Raw genomic sequence first — 20,756 nt, forward strand, 5'->3', positions numbered from 1 at the left:
TTTAGCAACAGGAACTACAAGGAGCAGCTCCAGATAAGAGCAATAAAACTGGCGGATAACAAGCTGCAACTTGCTACTTGATACTTCCTTAAGATTCATTATTGCCACCAACGTGACGGAGTTGCGTTTCCTCAGAAACTAAACCACTGCAGACATTTTGTATTTCAGTCCAAAATCATTAGAGGAGGAAGACTTCATCAACTTGCAATAAGCAGCAGGTCAATGTTGCTCTGCCATGTTTGAACGCTGCGGTTTGAACTGAGACAGGAAATACATTTATCAAACATCAGAGTGATCGCTGTGGTGAGAACATCAGCTTTCTGTCAAGAACACAAATCATCTGAACAAACAACAAGCCATTATTCTAAAAGCACCAAAGACTTCCTCTACATATTCACATCTTCATATTTTTTAAAGAAATATGAAGTTTTCACTTCCTGCTTACCTGGGAGTATCGTTTCCATGACGAAAATCTGACTCCAGATGTTTTTTTAAGACTAGACGTGGGGCAGAAACTAAACAGACCTGGTTTCAGACTTGGATTCATAAAGACGACAACAGAACCACATCATCTGCATACAGAAAAGATGAAACCCAGAGGTTCCCCAGCCAGACACCCTCATCTCCATAGCGACGCCTTAAAGGGCCAGTGTCATGTAAAATCGACTTTTTTTGATCTTTCCATCCTGTTTTACTGTTTTTCTGTCATCAAAAACAAGCTGCAGTGTTGCTTTGATTCTTTCACGCATGTTTAGTAAATCCTTTAATCTCCATGGCAACCTAGCCGCGCCTTCGAGACACAGCTCCTCCCCCACTCAGCTCCTTCAGACTAGCCAGCAGCAATTAGCAAACACCTGGTGAAACTGCTGAGCTCATCATAGGAGACGTTCTACAGAAGCACCATAGAGAGCATTCTGACCAGCTGCCTCTCTGTGTGGTGTGGAGGCTGCAGCGCCTCCGACTGGAAGAACGTGAGGAGAGCAGTGCGGACAGCAGAGAGGATCATCGGGGCCCCCCTTCCCTCCATTCAGGACATTTCATCCCAGAGCTGCGTGTCCCGAGGCCGAAACATCATCAGTGACCCCTCACACCCCCACCATGGACTGTTCTCCCTGCTGCCCTCTGGAAAGAGGTTCTGCAGCATCCGGTGCAGGCCCACCAGGTTCTGAAACAGCTTTTTCCCACTTGCTATCAGACTGCTGAACTCTTAACTGGACTGCACTCAAAAACTGGTCTCTACTTCATACCTTGCACATGTACAGAGCTAAATAACTTCCATTTTACTGTCAGTCCTGCACTTTATATTTTATATTTATATTCATATTTTATACTGTATTTTATTTTATTCTGGAGTAACCTCACAACATTGGAACTTCAAAACATTGTCCTGAGCCGTATGCAACGAAATTTCGTTCTGTATACACCCTGTGCATGCAAAATGATAATAAAGTCAGTCTAAGTCTAAGCTAATGTCGAAAAACACAATGTATCAATTGTCCAATAAGTTTGTTCACATAAGTCATTAAAAAAACATTCCGCTCTATGATCCTCATGCTGCTTCCTGTTGTCTTCTTCGTTATTTTCCGTCAGTAGTAACATCCGGTTGTTGATCATGTGATCATGTGTCTTTAATTTCCAAATTAAAGGAATTTATTTAGAAAATGTTAAATTGTGCCTTTACAGAGTAAATGCTATTGCAGCTCCAGTTGGTTGTTGAAGTGGACAAAATAATCATGCTGGAGTTTGTTCATAGAAAAAAGGTGAAGATTCAAAGTCCCAGTAAAAAGATAGTGGACAATCTATCTGAAAAATTCCTAAAACTACTTATTGGAGGAATTAAATGGTTTGTTTAAGGTTGCAACATGGAAGCAAAAAGGGATAGAAATTCATGAAACTGCAAAAAGGCGCCAGACCCACAAAACACCAAATTACGACCAGATAAAAATGCAATGAAATAAGGAAAAAGGAAAAATAAACAGAAACCTGATAAACAAGATGACCTAACTACCAGTTATCCTGATTATATCACTCTGCATGTCCATTTATAAAATCTGTTTTTCTGACCAAAAACTCAGATGTAGCTTCGGTCAGAGACACAAAATAAAGAAGTTCTTTAGGTGTGGACAGAGTGAATAAACAGATAATCAGTTTCTCTATCTCATTATGGTCTGTTTGTCTTTTAACCAAGGCCAAACGGAGTGGTTTTATTGACTTTAAAGGAGCACACACCTTGGGAACCGTCTGAATCCAGTTATTTTAAGACTAATACTCAAATGCCAGCTTGACAAAAAGAAGGTCTTATTTGCCGACTTACAGGTTTACAGGAAGTTGAGATGTTTTCCTTGATGTTTGGGAAGATGCCAGAGTTTAACTCTACATGGCACCAATTTACGACTATAAATAAACCTGTAAACCTCAATGATGGCATCAGTTTTTCCATGTGAGACTCCCACATCACCACCCTGCCACTCCCACTTTCCTGCTCATGTCATTCAGGCCACTTGAAGGATGTCATGGTTTAATTACAGGCAATGCTGAGTGAATAAAGTCTCTGTCAGAGGCCAGGTTTTGTGATCGAGAAAGTCGTTTTATGACCATTCTGGTCTGACTGACACAAATAGAAAAAAGGTTATGAGTTGTTTGATGTAAAGAACAAAAGAGAATCAAAAAACAGTGTTGACAGTGAGAAGCATGTTAGTTAATTAATTCAGTGAATATGGGAAACCATTAAACCAGGCTGGTGGCAACAACAGAGGCTCTATGACCAACTGAGAACAAGTTAATGAATAAATCAGGAACACAGAAAATAGTCATTAATGAACAGACTAAACACACAAAAAATGCAAACGTAGTAAAATACAGAAACTCAAAAATAAATTATTACTACATTATTTGTCTAATTTTGATGCTAAGCTGTAGCTAACCCCCTTGTAAAAGCAAAACCCAGCCAGACAAATTTGGAAAAATTCAAAAGTGGGCGGAGTCAGGAGGCACAGGGGGCGTGGCTAAGTGCAGGGTTCAGCAGAGCTGTGGTCAGGAACAGTTCATCCACTTTGTCACTATGTTTAGCTATTGTTTTTTCCTCAAAGACGAATCTAGTGCCCAAACCCAGGGATGTACCGCTGTAACCAATAGGAAAATTCAGCTGCAGTATCCCTCGATGGTTTCAGGCAAAATATCTGACCCAACTAAACAAATCTACAGAAAAATATCAAAATTTGCACAGAAACGTAAAAGAATAAACCCTGAATTGATATAGTTTGATAAAGTTGATTTGGGAATTGGTTACACCATAACTAATCCACAAATAACAAAAATGATTACATATCATATATTGCTAAGTTTTAACAAATTTAGTTTGATAAGCTGTGGAACAGGACAAAGCCTGTTATCACCCAGCAAGATAAACAGCTGGCCAGTTTACTGTTTCACATTGTTTCAGCCCCACCCTGCCTCGCACTTCTGGTGGTTACCACCTTATCTCTCACACTTCTTCATTTCCTGTTCCCCTAAAAGTTAGGCCATCCACTGAAACAGAAGCAGGAGCCATACCTAAAGCTTTCTCTTTTTTAGCTCTTCGCCCGTTAGCACCTAGCATGCACTGTGATTGTGATGCAGCTCTAGACGTCCAACAGCTGCAGTTACACCAACGCTTTCTGCCTCAATGCAGTGCTTTTCACTCTGTCACCATTTTGTGTTCCAATTGGAAACGCAACATACTGCCAAACAAATGATTTAAGAGAAGGGCTGGTAGATTTATTGGATTCAGATGTGTTTTAGACGGGTTTCAGGATGGCAGCTCTGGAGGACTACCGTTGGACACCCTGACTTGATTAGGAAACGGTGACCTTTGACACTGCTGTAGATTATTCCAGTCAATTAACCTTTACACGTATATTTAGCTTCCTGTAAGGAAATGATTCATTCGGCTTTCCAAGAGCCAAGGTCGTGTCCTTACACACCTGTATGATTGACATGCAACACACAGTTATTCACTGGTGGATTTCATGAAAACTAACAAAATAAATATATTTAGCAAATTCTGGCCTTTCTGTGGCACTTCAAGAACTTCTTGGTCACAATGCTGCTTCTGGGAGTATGGGAAGCTGTTTGTAAAATAACAGTCATATTCTCACCATGATAAATAGTTAGCTTGCTAACTAATAAGAAAGCAGAATGTTTACCAACTACATATTTAGCTAAAAACTAAATATTTAGTTTGTAATATAAGTATTTAGTGCAAACTAAATATTTAGATTGAAGCTAAATATTTAGCTGGTCTACTTAATATTTAGCTTGCTAACTAAATATTACATTCAGTATGGGGTGCCATTTGTAAAGTTACCCAGTCAAAGATTAGCAACAATAATTTGGGTTATTTCACCTGTCAAAATGGGGGTTCATTAAATATGTATTTAACAAGTTAAATATTTAGTTGGTTAGGTAAATATTTTGCTTTAAACTAAATATTTATTTAGCATGTTAAATATTTCACTGGCAACCTACATATTTTGCTTGGAACAGTGATATTTATAAATGAATGAATAATATGGTAAAAATATGGCTTTGAAACATTAACCCCCATTTTGACAGGTTAAATAATCCAAATGATTGTTTGTCTATTTTTGACTGGGTGACTTTACTCAAACTGAACATTTTGTTTTCATTCACTGACTTCTCTACAACATTTCTGCTGGTAATAAAATCTCTTGAGAGAGTTGAATTCTCTGAAACTGAATATTTTTCTCAGAGTTTATAAAGAATTATTCCTCTTTTTTATTACCACTGTCTCTTGCTGAGTGATTATTAAAGGTCATTTGCTACAGTTTGTCAGTTTTATTCTCACACATGTATGATAAATGATTTTCTCCAGCGGCCCAAACCATAATTCAACAGAGTAACTAGGTCACATTTTTATCATGGGTGAAAATAAATCCGGTGTTGGCGTTTAAATCTCGGTTGGCTGTAACTGAAATTCACAAAGTTGGAAGTTTTCAGTTAACTTGGCTTCAAAATGAGTGCAGTTGAAGATAAATCAGCTAGTCAGAGTTAGATTTAGACCAATGTGTCTTGAGATCAACTTAGCTAACAGGCAGCATTGCTGAAGCTAACTTACTGGCTACAGCAAATAACCGCTGATTGAGCACATTGGCTAAAGTGAAATCAAAATCAAATCAAATTTCGTTTGTATAGCACATTTCAGCAACAAGGCATTTCAAAGTGCTTTACGTCATCACAAACACTAAAAACACAAAATCGTGCAACATAGAATCAACAATCAAAACATTACATTAAGTCAAATGCCATCATTAATTCGTAATTGATTATGTGTCCAATAAACTCTACCCAGGTGGGTTTTTAGTCGCAATTTAAAGGAAGTCATTGTTTCGGCTGTTTTACAGTTTTCTGGAAGTTTGTGCCAGATTTGTGGTGCATAGAAGCTGAATGCTGCTTCTGATCATTTCTGGTTCTGGTTCTGGTGATGCAGAGCAGAACCAGAACCATAACCAGAAGACCTGAGGGGTCTGGCAGGTTGATACAACAACAGCAGATCTTGGTAAAGTTGATAAAGTGTTTTTATTAATGTTAGCTTACAGTGAACTGCTAATTTTGATTAAAGTTTATACAGTTAAAAGCAAACTCAGATAACTAGCATCAAAGCTAACCTGGCTAACAGCCGATTCTAACAGGAGCTAACTGTTGGCTGAGTAATGATAACTTAGACTTAGACTGACTTTATTGTCATTTTGCATGCACAGGGTGTATACAGAACGAAATTTTGTTGCATACGGCTCAGGACAATGTTTTGAGCTTCCAATGTTGTGAGGTTACTCCAGAATAAAATAAAATACAGTATAAATATGAATATAAATATAAATATAAAATATAAAGTGCAGGACTGACAGTAAAATAGAAGTTACTTAGCTATGTACATGTGCAAGGTATGAAGTGGAGACCAGATTTTGAGTGCAGTCCAGTTAAGAGTTCAGCAGTCTGATGGCAAGTGGGAAAAAGCTGTTTCGGAACCTGGTGGACCTGCACCGGATGCTGCAGAACCTCTTTCCAGAGGGCAGCAGGGAGAACAGTCCATGGTGGGGGTGTGAGGGGTCACTGACGATGTTTCGGCCTCGGGACACGCAGCGCTGGGATGAAATGTCTGAATGGAGGGAAGGGGGGCCCCTGCAGCCTCCACACCACACAGAGAGGCAGCTGGTCAGACTTGGGGTACTGCTAGCTTGCTAATGTCAAATGCTAATGTCAAGTTAATCAAACTTAGCTCAAAGTTAAGTTGACTAAATGCCTATTTTTACTACAATTTGTTTTGCAAATTTAATGTGGCTAAAGGTGAAGGGCAAAATAAATGTAGCTGTTAGCAAACAATCCATCAGAAAGGTAGAAACTTGAAGCTGGTCATTTCGAACAGAATAGCTAATTGTTCTGACTACTAGGTTCAAATCGATCAAAATTAATCATTAGACAAACAGAGACTGCAATAATGCTGGGTACACACTCTGCCCTTTAGGAATACAGCGGTGAAAACTCAGATTCATTGTTCTGTAGTCAACACACGTTGTGCCAAACAGGGTGAAAATATTAACTTTTAATCAACAAGTAACCTCAGCCAGGGCCGGCCCAAGCCTTATTGGGGCCCCAAGCAGATTTTCAATATGGAAATTGTTTGTCAAGATTTACTTTTGCAACCTTTTGGATTTGGTTGTGTGATGTTTATTCTCAGACATCAATAAGTCTTGGGCAAATTTCTGTGAATTGGCAGAAACTGTTTCTGTGGCAGGTTGGTAACCAGGGTGGAAATAAAACTGGTGTTAAGACGTTTTTCACAGAGCAGCATGTAAACGAGATGCTGCTGTGCTATGGCGACTGAGTGTTTTCAGATACAGTCTGCTGGACAGCAAGCTGAGCAAACAGAGCAAACTAACCAGGCTTTATCAGCCTGTTGCCTTAGTTTTCACTGTTTTCAGCCGACAGCTCAAACAAGGCTGAAGAAACGAGGCGGTGAGTACAAATTAGTGAAAAAATATGCAGTTGCATCTTTTATTTTAGATGGAAAACCGTCTCTCCAAGCAGCAGGAAGCATAAATGATTGGTTTTGTTTAAGCAGAAGAGATAAAGATTGTTGTTTAAACCAATAAAATGTTACATTTTTATTGACTCACCCAGACGTTACCTGCGTTTCCCCACCTATGCTCAGCAGACGTTTTATTTACATACCATAATAACCAAATAAAAGGATATAAACATTATGAGCGACGTGTGAGGTTAGACTCACAGATGGGAGGGCTAAAAATGATAACAGGGTCATTAAAAGATAAATATCCTCCACAAGGGAAGACAGTCGTCACAGACAGCCTCTCTGGTGAGTAGCTCACATCTCCTCCCCGGGTTTAACTTCAAAGAAAAAGATTTTTACATTTCAAGTCAACATTGTTGATTTTTGGTCAAATATTTGCTGAAGTTGTGATCATTTTTATCTGAAACGTATTAAAATTTGTTTTTTAGGCAAAAACATTTTGAACCACAAATATTGTTAGTTTTTTTGTTGTTGTGGTTGTAAATGTTTAATAAATGATCTGTATGAATATTAATCCATTCTTTTATGTTTATAATTCTGTTTTTCCAGCAGCAGCAAAAAGCAGAAAATAAAACAACTCTGGAAAAATGCTCAGAAATTTTCTTGTAGCGTCTCTTTGCCTCCTCGCCACAGGTAAAAAGGACTAAAACTTTTTATTTTCACATTTAGCAGAAGGTGGTTTCAAGAATATTGTTCATTTATGTATCTATGTGTATTTATAATCACATGTACAGTTTTTCTCGTTTTTTTGGTGTTCTGGTAGCCAAGGAACGATGTTTCATTGTGAAATTGTTTGTTATGTCTGTCCAACAACAAAAAACGAACGTCAAAGTTCAAGTAAACCTGGAAGCAATAAATTGAGAAGAAAATGAGGAAATATCTGGTATTGAACGCCAGACACAAATATTTCAGCATTTATTTGAATTTATGAGTTGGTTGAAGCGTAAATGAGGTCACGTCGGAGCGTTTCTGCGATGTGGCCAAAGGTGATGATTGATAAATGATAAATGATGTAGAAACTGTTTAGGTAAAGGGTTGGTCACGGCTCTTTTCTTATCACCAGAATGGTGATTTACACCTTAACGGTTTAGTTTGGAGAAAATTAAATATTAATACTATTTTGTAACGAGGAGGATTTTCAGGATTTAGCTTTACGTGTTTTCTTTCTGATACAGTAAATCTGTGTGGGACAACGGAGACACCTACTACACCAGAACCACCAACAACACCAATACCAAAAAGCACCACAGACATTAGTACTGAAACTTCAGCTAGTCCACCAACTTCACCAACCTCAACCCCAACTGGTTCACCAGCCACAGTCGACCAAACTGGTGAAACTGGTTCACCAGCCACAGTCGACCAAACTGGTGAAACTGGTTCACCAGCCACAGCCAGCCTAAACTCAACCACAATCCTCCCCTCGTCGGGACCGGCCTCGCCAGGGCTGTCCGGAGGGGCGATAGCCGGCATCACCATCGGTACCATCGCCGGGGCGGGCTTACTGGGTGAGCATAATGGACAAACACACAAACTGTTATGCAACGCCGCAGTTTCCACCACAAACAGTCTGTCAACCATTAACCAGGAAGGAGAGCGGTTTCCTCTGCTTTACTGGTCTCCAGGTCTTTGAATAAATGCAAATGCTGCTGTTCATATAGTAACTCAAACCAAATTTATTTAGAGAAAGAGAAACTAATCTTTATCTGGACAAAAAGTTCAAAATTAAATCCAAGTTAGAAACTGTAAAGTCATTTAGTAAGATAGAATATTACTGAAACGTCCATTGGGAAATCATGGCGTCCAAAGCTTTAGAAATGGTTCTGCAATCCTTCCTGCTGATAGATGTAAGTGACTTTTAGCCTACTTCATGCTGTCAAACAGGCTCTTTATAATCAGTTTTTTTCATTTCAGAGGCCTGTAGAACGGCGTATCAGGGTTAAATCAGGGGACAAAACAGAGGAGTACATTTACGGCAGAAAATCTCAGAAATTTTCAAGCGTTTTTAAAAATAATGTCTCTGAGATTAATCTAAAAGTTTTTTTTGTAGCACATTTTTGACTCCTTAAACTTAGAAATGTTCAAGTTTCTCTAGAAATTTTCTGAGACTAATGTAAAAAGTTCTGAGTTTTTTCTATTCTTTTCTGTTCTGTTGGGGTGATAAAGTATTTTCCTTTATTTCCAGGCGGCGGCGTCTACGGTCTGCTGAAATACACTAAAAAAATCTGAGAACAATTCCCCCCCCATCAAAGACTTAAATGTTGAAACATCGCACGCTGCAACGTTTCCTATGATCCGATCCGGTTAGCGGGACGGGGAGGAGGCGGGCTTTTCTCAAAGGATCTGAATAAAACCGTCAGTGAAAGCTTCATGGCCCACCAGGAGTAAATCCATTATAGTTTCTTGACTGCATTTCTTTAAGTCAGACGGTAATTTTGATGATGATTTTAACGTAACAGCAAATTCTCTGCATATTTATCGGTTTCTGTCTGCAGTGAACGGCATAAATGTGTCGACCAGAAAGTTTTGTTGTCATTTATGAAAATATGTGAAAAACTGTAATTAAGATTATGAATAATTTATAACATTTAGTGTGATGAATAGCCATCTTGGTGGATTTACATCCTCATTAGAGACTTGCTCTCTTTCACTCCTTCAGCTTTAATAAAAAACGGTTTTAGTTTCTTTTGTCATCTGGAAATAAAAATGTTACAAACCTTTACAACCATCCAGACAGGGCTTCACTGCTGAGGCTTTATATATATTTCAGAACATAAAGTTGGTTTATTTTCATATAATAAATAAAGAAAATCAGACAATTAAACTTTTTCCTTTGTCTTCCTTTTGCTTCCTGCCTGAAATCTTCATGCTAGTGTTAGCTTTTCATCTCATTTCACCTCAAATGCAAAAGAATGGAGTAATTTAATGTTAGCAAATATGCTAATGTCAGTTAATTTAATTTCCCTTTGGGATCAATAAAGCACTTTTGAATTCAATTAGAATTTCAATATACTGTTGAAAGCATTTTAGCTAGCATTAGCTGTTTATTAAATTATAATTATTCATCATTAAACTAAATGGAGGAAGTGAATGTTGTCTACATGCTAGTGATAGATTTCATGCTAATGTTAGGTTTTTACCTCATTTTCCCTCATAGCAAAAGTTAGCATACTGAATGGAGCAACTTAGTGTTAGCAAACATGCTAGTGATAGTCAACATGCTAGTAAAAGCATGCTAGCATTAGTTAGTTTTAGATTCTATATTGTTATTTCCATTCTGAAGTAAGTCATGATTTGCTAACATGCTAGTGTTAGCCTTTTAGTTACAATTAGCTTTTCAGCTATATTGTACTAGACAGAGTAAAGCAGTGTTTATCAACCTGCTGATGATAGCCCAAATGTTGATGCTAACATTTTACATTACCAGTAAGCTAAATTTAACCTAAAAGATAAAATTGGTAGTAAGCTTTAAAGTTTTTTTCACACTTTTTATTTTTATGGCCAACACGTTAGTGCTAGCATTTTCAGCCAGCAAGATCTTATTAGCTAATTTTAGCTTACAAACAAATGCTACTATACTAGAAGGAAAATGTCTCTTGTTGTGAACATGCTATAGATACCAACAGCATAATGTTAGCACTTTAGCTCACATTTACATTTCATTATTTTAGTTTACATATGAGCACACTAGATGGAGTAAGTTAATGTTAGTTAGAACATCAGCTAGCAATGTTTTAACCAACACTGTTCTTACTGAATGAGGTCAGATTTAACTCTATAGAGTTAATCAGATTCTTCAAAAGATGACCTGACAGTTTAGTTTCATAAGCAGTGCTATGTTTTTATACTCTTTAAAGGGAGGTCTGCATTGACTTAAGTTGGTCGCCCAATTTAATCTGATAATTTATTACATTTCAGAAAGTTTTTTGCGGCTCACTTAAAATGCCTCAGAAATTTTGACTCAAAACTTCAGCTTACTGCTTGCATTTTTGCAGGAAATCAAACCCAAAGTGGCAAAAACTTTCACCAAAGGTGTTCTCTTCTCTGAGAGAACATACGCCAAAATCGTCAAATGATGATTCATGGTGAAAAAAAAAATAGTATTTTACCATCTTAACAATAAACTAAGTATGCAATACTTTAAATAAAATACTCTAACTCTAAAATAACTGGAAAGTTCCTTTTGGATTTTAGGGTCAAAGTTCAGGTGTTATTTGAGCTTTAAGATGCTAGTTAGATGTAAAAGAATGCCTTGTTGACATGGTAGAAACATCTGGACCAGTTACATCTCTAATGGATGATAGAGCTGGATTATTAAGGGAGAATCTTAAATTACAATCTAGATTTAACAATGGAAGATAAAATAGAGGAGAAATATAATCTCTGTTTTTAATTTCAATCAGAACGGCAGCGTTTTGGATCAGCTGAAGGCTTTTAGCCTTCTGGACTTCCTGTAAATTCTAGAAACCTGTTTATTCTTTATTATCATAGGCTACAGAGGGTCTTTTTCAGAGGTTCTGGTCCAAAAACAATAACTTCTGTCTTGTCAGCAATAAAAACCAGAAAGTTCAGCGTGAAACGTTAATCTAGGCCCAAACTGGGTAAATACTGGAACGAAAAATGGACCAAAATTCTCCCACAACGATGGAAGAGACGGATAAAGTCATATAGAAAGTGAACACTGAGGCCGGCTGTGAAGGCTTTGAATCAGGGGGTGTGTTTTGTTTTATGACATTTTAAATTCGTCTTTCCTTTAAAAATAATCAACGTGTTGAATCTACTGTGTTTTTGAACGTTTAGGGTGAGTTTTAACCACCTGGGATGTGCTTTAAATGGGAACAGGCTGTAGTTTGTTCACGTTATTACATATAAATGTAAAAATAACCATTCTCCTTCCTTCTATTGATCATCTACTGACATTGGCCGCAATATCAGAACAGGTCAAAGTTCAGACGCAGGTAATGAATGAGTAGATTTGTCCATATTTTATAGCTTAATGAGGCAGGGTAGCTACACATCTATGGAAAACTACACAGCCAACATGTGTCACCACTAGTGACATCATGGGGTGAAAGGTCAGTTCTAGGAGCAAGCAGGTCCAATTCAGATGTAGCTCTAAACTGAATATTTTTGGTCTGAAACTAAATATTGAAGTATTTACATTTAGCTCAGAGCTAAATATTTAACTCTGAACTAAATATTTAGGTTGCTAACTAAATATTTACTTTGAAGCTAAATATTTCAATATTTACTTACAAACTAAATATTTTTAAGTATTTGGTTTGTGTTTTATTGTTTGCGATTTTTTTTATGGTGGGATAGCTGAAAGAAATTTCAGCGGTGAACAATAGTTTTATTTAAAAATAAATATTTCAATATTTAGATTGAATCTAAAATTTTAAGTATTTAGTTTAAGTTGTAACATTTCTGATTTTTCTTATGACAGGCTAAATAATCCAAATTAATGCTGTTAATTTTTGACTGTATCTTCACAAATGGCGGCTATTGCATCTCAATAATCATGGACCAGTGAAAAGTTTTTTTTCTGTCATTTGGTTCAAAAAGAGAAACTTGTCTAAATTCGTTGTTCAGCGTAACGGTTTAGTTCTGTTCATTTTCATAGTTCTGACTTACAGCGAATGAAAACCTGATATTCAGTTTCTTGGAAAATTAGAAAAAAATGACATGAAATTTTTACAGACATGTTCGGTTCTGGCCTCTGCCTGTCCGTCCACTGGGTTTTAGTTCTGACCTACAGCTCTCTAATGGAAAGTTCAGTGGAAGGAAACAAGTTTCACAAGCAATTTATAAGATTTTGAAACAAAGCTCAGTTCACAGCAGCAAAGATTTTTGGAGTTTCTCGCTGGTAAATTATCCTAATGGTGGATTATCAGGATTAATCTGATGTAATCTAAGACTTGCGTCCTTATCAGGGTTTGGTGGCAGCATTTATTCAACCGTTTTCGGCAGATGAACACAAATGTCATCTTCATGAACTAAGAGGAAGAAAGGGAAATCATAAACAAAGGGACAGCGTCCACACTTCCCTCACAGAGCAAAGATTATTGATTAACTTTATTAAATCCATTTCTGCTTAGCAGACAGAACAACTGAGACTTTCTGCACCAGCTGTTTTATTAGTGATTCATAACATTTGATCAGTAAATACTGTGATCATTACGTTAAAAAGCAAACAACAGTGTTTAATTTTCAGGAAATAGGTGTGAAATAGATGAAATGTGGTCCACACTGTGATGAGGTTTTACAGTAGAAATGCTCCGCCTTCATGGGAAGGTGATAAAAAAAAAAACTCATATAAGCTGAATATCTACTGGTGTTACTGGAAATAAGCACATCCCCTCAGGTGAGCAGCTCTCCTCTCCAAAATCACTTTCTGTAATTAGTTTCTGCATTTTTCAGGTTTTTCTCTGGTAATTTATTATTATTATACCTTCATAGTTCTGATTAATCACCTGAGAACAGCTGAGAATTCATCTTTATTTTCTCTTTTAAAAAAACAGATTTATCATTTCCAATTGATGTTTAGTGGGAAAATGTCTGTAAATGAACTGGTTTCTTACATTCATGTTTTGGTGTTTTTCTCTTTCAGGACTAAACTCGGACATTCCTGGTTTTGAGTCTCAGTTTCTCCAAAACGATGAAGAATAATCTGTGTGTAGCGGCACTTTGCCTCCTGAGTACAGGTAAAAAAAGACTGAAAATTCAATAATATCTATAAATAATGTCATATTATAACTTTGAAGCGTTTAAATTTGAACCTGAAAGGAAACAGTAGCATGGTCTGATAAAAATATTTCAATATAATCTTTATTTAAAATGTTTCAAAACCTTCAAGTTGAGTTTTTTTTAAAGCAATGATTCTTCGATTTATCAGCCGATCTTGTGATTCACTCTGTTGATGATTATTTAAATCTGAAGGAAAAGGAAGCAGAGGAATTTACAGGGAGACAATGCGGCCAATAAAATGAGCTGTTAACGTTTTAACAGCTCTGTTTAAGAGTCTGCTGTGACCCAGAAACCTGTTTTAAACGTTTAATTGAATCCTGAAGCATCGTTTTAAAACCTCAAGCAAAAAACTGAAGTAATTATCTTTGGAGCTAAAGAGGAACGATCAGGAGTCGGCACACGGCTTCAGTTATTACAGATAGAAACCAGAGATCAGGCTGAAATCTGGGTTTGAACCTTCAGAGTCACTTAAAGACAGTTACAAAGTCAGACTTTTATCAGCTGCAGAACATTTCCAGGATTAAATGACTAATGATGCAGCATTAGTGTTTAGATGTGTTAATCCTGAATACTGCAAGCGTCTTCAAAAAGTCACACACTGAGTTCCTTTAAATAAAGAATCAAAACCTGCCTTTGATTAATAACTGGAATATTGATTCATGTATTTGATTATTCTTGACGATTCTGATGGTGACATTTGACAAAATGTAAAGCCTGTTGCTTGTTTCACACTGGTTCGTTTATGTTTTTATCATGTTGAAGCACTTTGAACGGCCTCGTCGTTGAAGCATTCTGAACTAATAAACTTGATTTTCCATTTCTTGATTAAACTGATGCAGTAATCCTGTGCCGAGCGACGACCACTGAGGCTCCAGTAACTTTAACTGGGTCAACGTCGGCTCAAGGAACACAAACTACTACACCCACCACAGCTAGTACACCCACTACACCCACTACAACTACTACACCCACCACAGCTAGTACACCCACAACAGCTAGTACACCCACCACAGCTAGTACACCCACTACACCCACTACAACTACTACACCCACCACAGCTAATACACCCACAACAGCTAGTACACCCACTACAGCTACCACTGCTACTACAGCCACTACACACTCTACAGCACCAACCGAACCCCATTCAGCCTCAACTGGTGGACAGACTAGCGCTTCAACTGGTGGACCCACTGTAACGCCAACTGGTGGACCCAGCCCCAAACCTCCAGGACTCTCAGGAGGAGAGATAGCTGGCATCACCATAGGAACAATTGCTGGAGCGGGCTTATTGGGTGAGTGTAGTAAATAAATAACATATTGTCAACAAGAAAAATACTGGCCAGTTGATGTGGGTGATCTTTTATGCACTTTATTCCTGTGAGACTGAGGTCGATGGTGTCTGTCTGTGGTCAGTAGGGAAGAGGCGGGTGCAGCCTGGACGGGCCACCGGTCTACCTCAGGGCGACAATGACACAATAAAAGCAACACCCGAATTTAAATCTAAAGATGTTGATGCAGAGCAAGAGAAGCCAGAGAAAAGTAACAACTAGAAAACCAGTGGTGGACAATGTTGCTAAAATGTTAGCAGCGATAGCGCTAAAGCTCTAGTCTTAAATATTAGTTCCACTGAAACGCTAAACCAACATGGCACTGAGCACAAGCTAATGCTAAAGCACTGAAGAGCTAATTTGATGTCGACCATGTGTCAGTGAAACAACATGTCTACCACATTGTGTAGCACTCTTAACAAATCTGTCATTACGCAGCGACTTGTTTCCTCTTCAGGAAGCGATTCTCTGGAACAACCTTTCACTCAGGTTCAGTTCTGTAGTTGGTCAACATTGCTAACTTTGTTTGTTGTATATGTGCTCAAAGTTTCTTGAATAAAGAAAAGAAAGAGAACTTGAGGAAACAAAACGGAATTACTGCATAAGTCTTCGCTCCCTTCAAAATAAAAGCATGGACAAGAAGTCCAACTACCTGAAGATTTCCTAACAGCCGACAAGTTTACAAAACAGACAATAAACTAAAACAGATTTAGAATTTATCCAGAAAATTTGGTTTAGATTCTAAACAAGCTGGAGTTCAAAGACGCTAAGGCGCTAACTGAAAACTTTGCTACGCTATTAGCACATTAGTGGAAATGTACCTACTACTGTAGCATGATTATTTTTTGAGGGGGTCCTGGAGACAACATTTGTTGTGAATATGAACACACTGAATTGAATTGAACAAGAAGAAAACTGAAGTAAACTGTTAGGGGATCAGTCGCTGCTGCTTCTGGGACTAGAAACGTAGCTCCTTGGCCTTAAAACCCAATATGGCTGCCTCATTCTTAAAAACAAAGGAATCCTGCAAAAATAAAAGATTTGCAGCACATATTTGACTATCTATTAACTCAGTCTCAGGAAATACACTGCCTGGCCAAAAAAAAAGTCGCCACCTGGATTTAACTAAGCAAATAGGTACAAGCCTCCTATTGGATAAGTACTGCATAGGCGATTATCTTTCAGCTGGCAACAAGTTATTTAACCCCAGCTGATGCAATGAGTAACTCCTCATTTCTTAAACAACCATGGCAAAAGACACATCCTGTGGTCGTGGAAAAGACGTTAGTCAGACTGTTTAAGAAGGGTCAAATCATTGGCATGCATCAAGCAGAGAAAACATCTAAGGAGATTGCAGAAACTACTAGAATTGGGTTAAGAACTGTCCAACGCATCATTAAAAACTGGAAGGATGGTGGGGAACCATCGTCTTCCAGGAAGAAATGTGGTCGGAAAAAAATCCTGAATGATCGTGATCGGCGATTACTTAAATGTTTGGTCAAATCAAATCGAAGAAAAACAACAGCAGAACTCAGGAGTATGTTTAATTGTGAACGCTAAAGCATTTCCACACGCACAATGCGAAGGGAACTCCATGGGTTGGGATTGAACAGCTGTGTAGCCGTAAGAAAACTTCTAATCAGTAAGGCTAACCAGAAAAAAGACTTCAGTTTGCTAGGGAGCATAAAGATTGGACTCTGGAGGAATGGAAGAGGGTCGTGTGGTCTGATGAGTCCAGATTTACCCTGTTCCAGAGTGATGGGCGCATCAGGGTAAGAAGAGAGGCAGGTGAAGTGATGCACCCATCATGCCTAGTGCCTACTGTACAAGCCTGTGGGGGCAGTGCTATGATCTGGGGTTGCTGCAGTTGGTCAGGTCTAGGTTCAGCAACATTGTGTGCCCAAAGAATGAGGTCAGCTGACTACCTGAATATACTGAATCCTGAATATACTGAATGACCAGGTTATTCCATCAATGGATTTTGTCTTCCCAAATGGAACGGGCATATTCCAAGATGACAATGCCAGGATTCATCGGGCTCACATTGTGAAAGAGTGGTTCAGGGAGCATGAGACATCTTTTTCACACATGGATTGGCCACCACAGAGTCCAGACCTTAACCCCATTCAGAATCTTTGGGATGTGCTGGAGAAGGCTTTGCGCAGTGGTCAGACTCTCCCATCATCAATACAAGATCTTGGTGAAAGATTAATGCAACACTGGATGGAAATAAATCTTGTGACACTGCAGAAGCTTATTGAAACAATGCCACAGCGAATGCGGGCTGTAAACAAAGCTAAAGGCGGTCCAACAAAATATTAGAGAGTGTGACCATTTTTTGGTGGCGACTTTTTTTTTGGCCAGGCAGTGTATGTTGCTGCAGCAATTAGCTTATTTTGCAGGAAAAAGCTAGCTTGATCGCTAAGCAACAAACAAACCTTCATGTCTTTCATTCTAGCAACTGGAGCCAAGTCACTTCTAAGGAAATTTCTTATAAGAGGTCAAAATGTATAATAATGTATTTAGATTAGAACTAGTATTTGAAATGTGGTCTTTGTTGTCACATTCATCCCACAAAAAGACATCAATGAGTAACAGATAAAGTTCTTTCCTCTGTGATCAATAATGAAAACAATGTTATCTTCATTTCAGGCAGCGGTATCTACGGTCTGCTGAAGTACACCAACAAAATCTGAGACTAACACCATTCAAATTATGATTTATGTGGCCACTCATTGCACAATAAACAATTTCCTACTCCAACGTTACCCGAAACCCTGACCTGGAACAAGAGAACAAGATGCTTCGTCTAAAAAGTTGATTTGAGAGGAAAAACTTTTCCTGCATGATAATCAGACCAGAAGAAAGCATCGTGCTCTTTAATTTTAGTTCTAAAATAAAAGGAAAACTATTTTACCCACTTAAAATATGTTGTAAAATGTATGGTCAAAGTTTATTTCTCATTAAATGGTGATTTTTTTAAAATGAAACACATATATTGAACCTACAATGATCATTTATTGTGAAAGACAAAAAAAACTTTTTGTAATCTAAGTTCATCTGATGATCTCATAATTGTCTTTTTTTTTTTTTTTTTAAATTGAACCATTAAAAAAAGAGAAGAAACAGAACAACTAAAATGTGATACTTTATATAAAAAAAACAGACTGGATCTAAAAATAAAAGGCTTAAAAAACTGGCAGTTCATAATTTTTGTAAAGACAAATGTTTCCATGTCTGAATATTCCCAAACAGCCAAACAAGCAGCACAGCCATTATCTGCTCCACTAGAGGCTAACGCTAATTCACAACAAATGTTTTGTACAGTCATGCATATTATTTACTTACTTCAGTTTTTCACAAACCTGACACCAAATAAAGAAAGAGCATGGATTATTGCTGAAAGAATTTTTCTTATAATGGTTGATGCTAACTGCTAATGGTAAAACTACATCTTACACAAAACTAATGCTGTTAATTTCCTACTAAAATACCAATACTCTGCATAAACTCTTATCTGATCATAAACAACCTCTGAAGCAAGTAAATCACTCTTCTTATTTCCTGCAGTCGCTAGCTATGCTAACGCTTCACTGTACATTAATAAGATCAGCAATTGGAGACTCAGTTTTTGTTGATTTACTTGTTTTTTCTTTCGGTTCTTCTCTACAACAGAAAACAAACAATACAAATCTGTTAAAGCAGCAACTGACAAGACTTAAGCAAAGTCATTTTCAAACATCCGTTGTAGCTGCACTGCTAGCGCTAGTGACCAAATAAAAATATCAAACCAGAGAGGCTCGGTTTCAGCTGGGATATGTTTTGTTCTTTTCTGTAAAAGAAAACTAACAAATCATGAACCATCCCAGAACCTTGAAGCAAACTTATCATGCAAGTCTTAACTGCTAATTTTGTGACTCAATGCAGCTCATACTTTTGTGTGCTTTCAAAAACTAGAGAATATTTTTTGATTTATTATTTCTCTGTGGAACAAAGACATGAATAAACATCCACCTGAAGCCAGTGAAGATGTCCGCTGATTATTCTTTTTTTTTAAACACTCCACCTTCATTGACAGCAGTTTGACAATAAACTCTTTAGTTTTGCATTTGGGAAAAAATAGCAATCAGAATCCAGTTAAATTGTGTTTATGAATTTATACTTATAGCGTTTATTAATAAATGCCGCTTTAACTAAAGCTGATCCAGCGTCAAGCAATGTCCAAATCAGATTTCTACAATATCAAGAACCCAGAACAACTGAATCAAGTTGATCTAATTTGCTCCCAACTTGCAGGCAAACGGAAATATCCTTTATGGCTCCAGATGTTTGTTTGTAACCAAAAGATGCTCTCTTTATGACAGTAAAGTCTCACAATCATCATTTAATTTATTATTGATTAAATCAATGAACAGAATCCCTCCTTTACACATAAAAATCCAAAAACAAACTGTAACATTAAAACAAAGTAAAAAAGTATTTACACCCAGCCAGATTTATATGAACTTAAAGGTTTAAAATTCTCCACTTTAAATATCTGTAGTTATTCTCCTGGGCCAGCAGGGGGCAGACACAAATCAGTTTACAACTCAGTCTGTTTCACCGAGCAGCAATAGGGAGATGTCAGTTAAACAGCGCCCTCTAGTGACCAAATATTTATTAATTCAGTTAAAAAAAGTAGAGCTATAACTAACGATTATTTCAGTACTTGGTTATTCTGACGACTAAATCAAATAAAAACAATTCTACACATTCTGCAATTTTTTTATTTAACCACCTATGTATTTTTATACATTAATAATGCACAAGAACAAGCAAATAAACAAACAATTAAATTCATTTTTAAAATAAAAAAAATACTAATTTTATTGCCTAGAAAGCAGTAACAGCATTCTTTTAGTGAATTTGAACAAGTGAAGCTAAAACTGGCGCTTGAGGAGTTTTGGGGAAAATATTTTTACAGAAAATTATGTTTTTATATTAAATACAAAAATGTCTTTATATATATATATATATATATATATATTGCTCAGTTTTGGCTGTATTACTACTTTGAATATTTTGGGGGGATTTGTATACTGCAGTTAACTATTAATCGATTACTAAATTAGTTGATAATTATTTCACCGTGATTAAACCCATTAATTGTTTCAGCCCTAGAAAGAAAACATAACATAATCAAACCAAAATGAACTCTGACTGACTAAAGAGAACGTCAGTGAAAGTTTAGAGTTTAGTTATGGGGTTAAAGGTCGAACTTCACCAAACCTACATCAGTATCTTCCACTGAAACCCAAACAGAACAGTGTCATCATTTGGATTTTCATTTGATTTTATCTGAGGTAAATAAATTCACTTTAAATTCGCAAATTGAAATGTAAATAAAGTCACTTTATGGAAACATGCCAATCTCGACAAACTCACGTCTTCCCTAGAAAAGGCGCTGGGATGAGTTGGTGTCGAAATACTTACCTTTTTCAAAACAGCGATAAGAAACGCTTTTTCACTCACCACAAGCCACCAGGTCAACAGCCGGATGTTGCTACTGCCGCAAACAGAAGACAACAGGAAATGTTCTTCGTGTTTTG

General features: G+C 37.3%; 2 protein-coding genes across 6 annotated transcripts; both read left to right on the top strand.

Annotated features, from left to right (window-relative positions):
* Window positions 1–6,997: 6,997 nt before the first annotated feature.
* LOC111610019 (threonine-rich protein-like) lies at window positions 6,998–9,904 on the top strand. Of its 4 annotated transcripts, none has more exons than XR_002753460.1 (4): window positions 6,998–7,014; window positions 7,640–7,723; window positions 8,266–8,598; window positions 9,276–9,904. XR_002753460.1 is itself a non-coding variant. In XM_023341924.1 (3 exons), the coding sequence occupies exons 1-3, from the start codon at window positions 7,678–7,680 to the stop codon at window positions 9,317–9,319; spliced, it is 423 nt and encodes a 140-aa protein (XP_023197692.1). In that variant the 5' UTR covers window positions 7,643–7,677; the 3' UTR covers window positions 9,320–9,904. The 4 variants fall into 4 exon arrangements, 1 of the variants encoding a protein (XP_023197692.1); XR_002753458.1 differs by lacking the exon at window positions 6,998–7,014 and adding an exon at window positions 7,270–7,375; XR_002753459.1 differs by lacking the exon at window positions 6,998–7,014 and adding an exon at window positions 7,358–7,375 and having other exon boundaries at window positions 7,643–7,723.
* Window positions 9,905–13,431: 3,527 nt separating this feature from the next.
* On the top strand, window positions 13,432–19,193 carry LOC111610020 (cell wall protein DAN4-like). Of its 2 annotated transcripts, none has more exons than XM_023341927.1 (4): window positions 13,432–13,454; window positions 13,701–13,794; window positions 14,677–15,132; window positions 17,821–19,193. In XM_023341927.1, the coding sequence occupies exons 2-4, from the start codon at window positions 13,749–13,751 to the stop codon at window positions 17,862–17,864; spliced, it is 546 nt and encodes a 181-aa protein (XP_023197695.1). In that variant the 5' UTR covers window positions 13,432–13,454; window positions 13,701–13,748; the 3' UTR covers window positions 17,865–19,193. The 2 variants fall into 2 exon arrangements, with proteins under 2 accessions (XP_023197695.1, XP_023197696.1); XM_023341928.1 differs by lacking the exon at window positions 13,432–13,454 and adding an exon at window positions 13,487–13,521.
* The last annotated feature ends 1,563 nt before the right edge of the window (window positions 19,194–20,756 follow it).

This window comes from Xiphophorus maculatus, chromosome 11 (genome assembly GCF_002775205.1).
Source record: "Xiphophorus maculatus strain JP 163 A chromosome 11, X_maculatus-5.0-male, whole genome shotgun sequence".
Taxonomy (NCBI): Eukaryota; Metazoa; Chordata; class Actinopteri; order Cyprinodontiformes; family Poeciliidae; genus Xiphophorus; species Xiphophorus maculatus.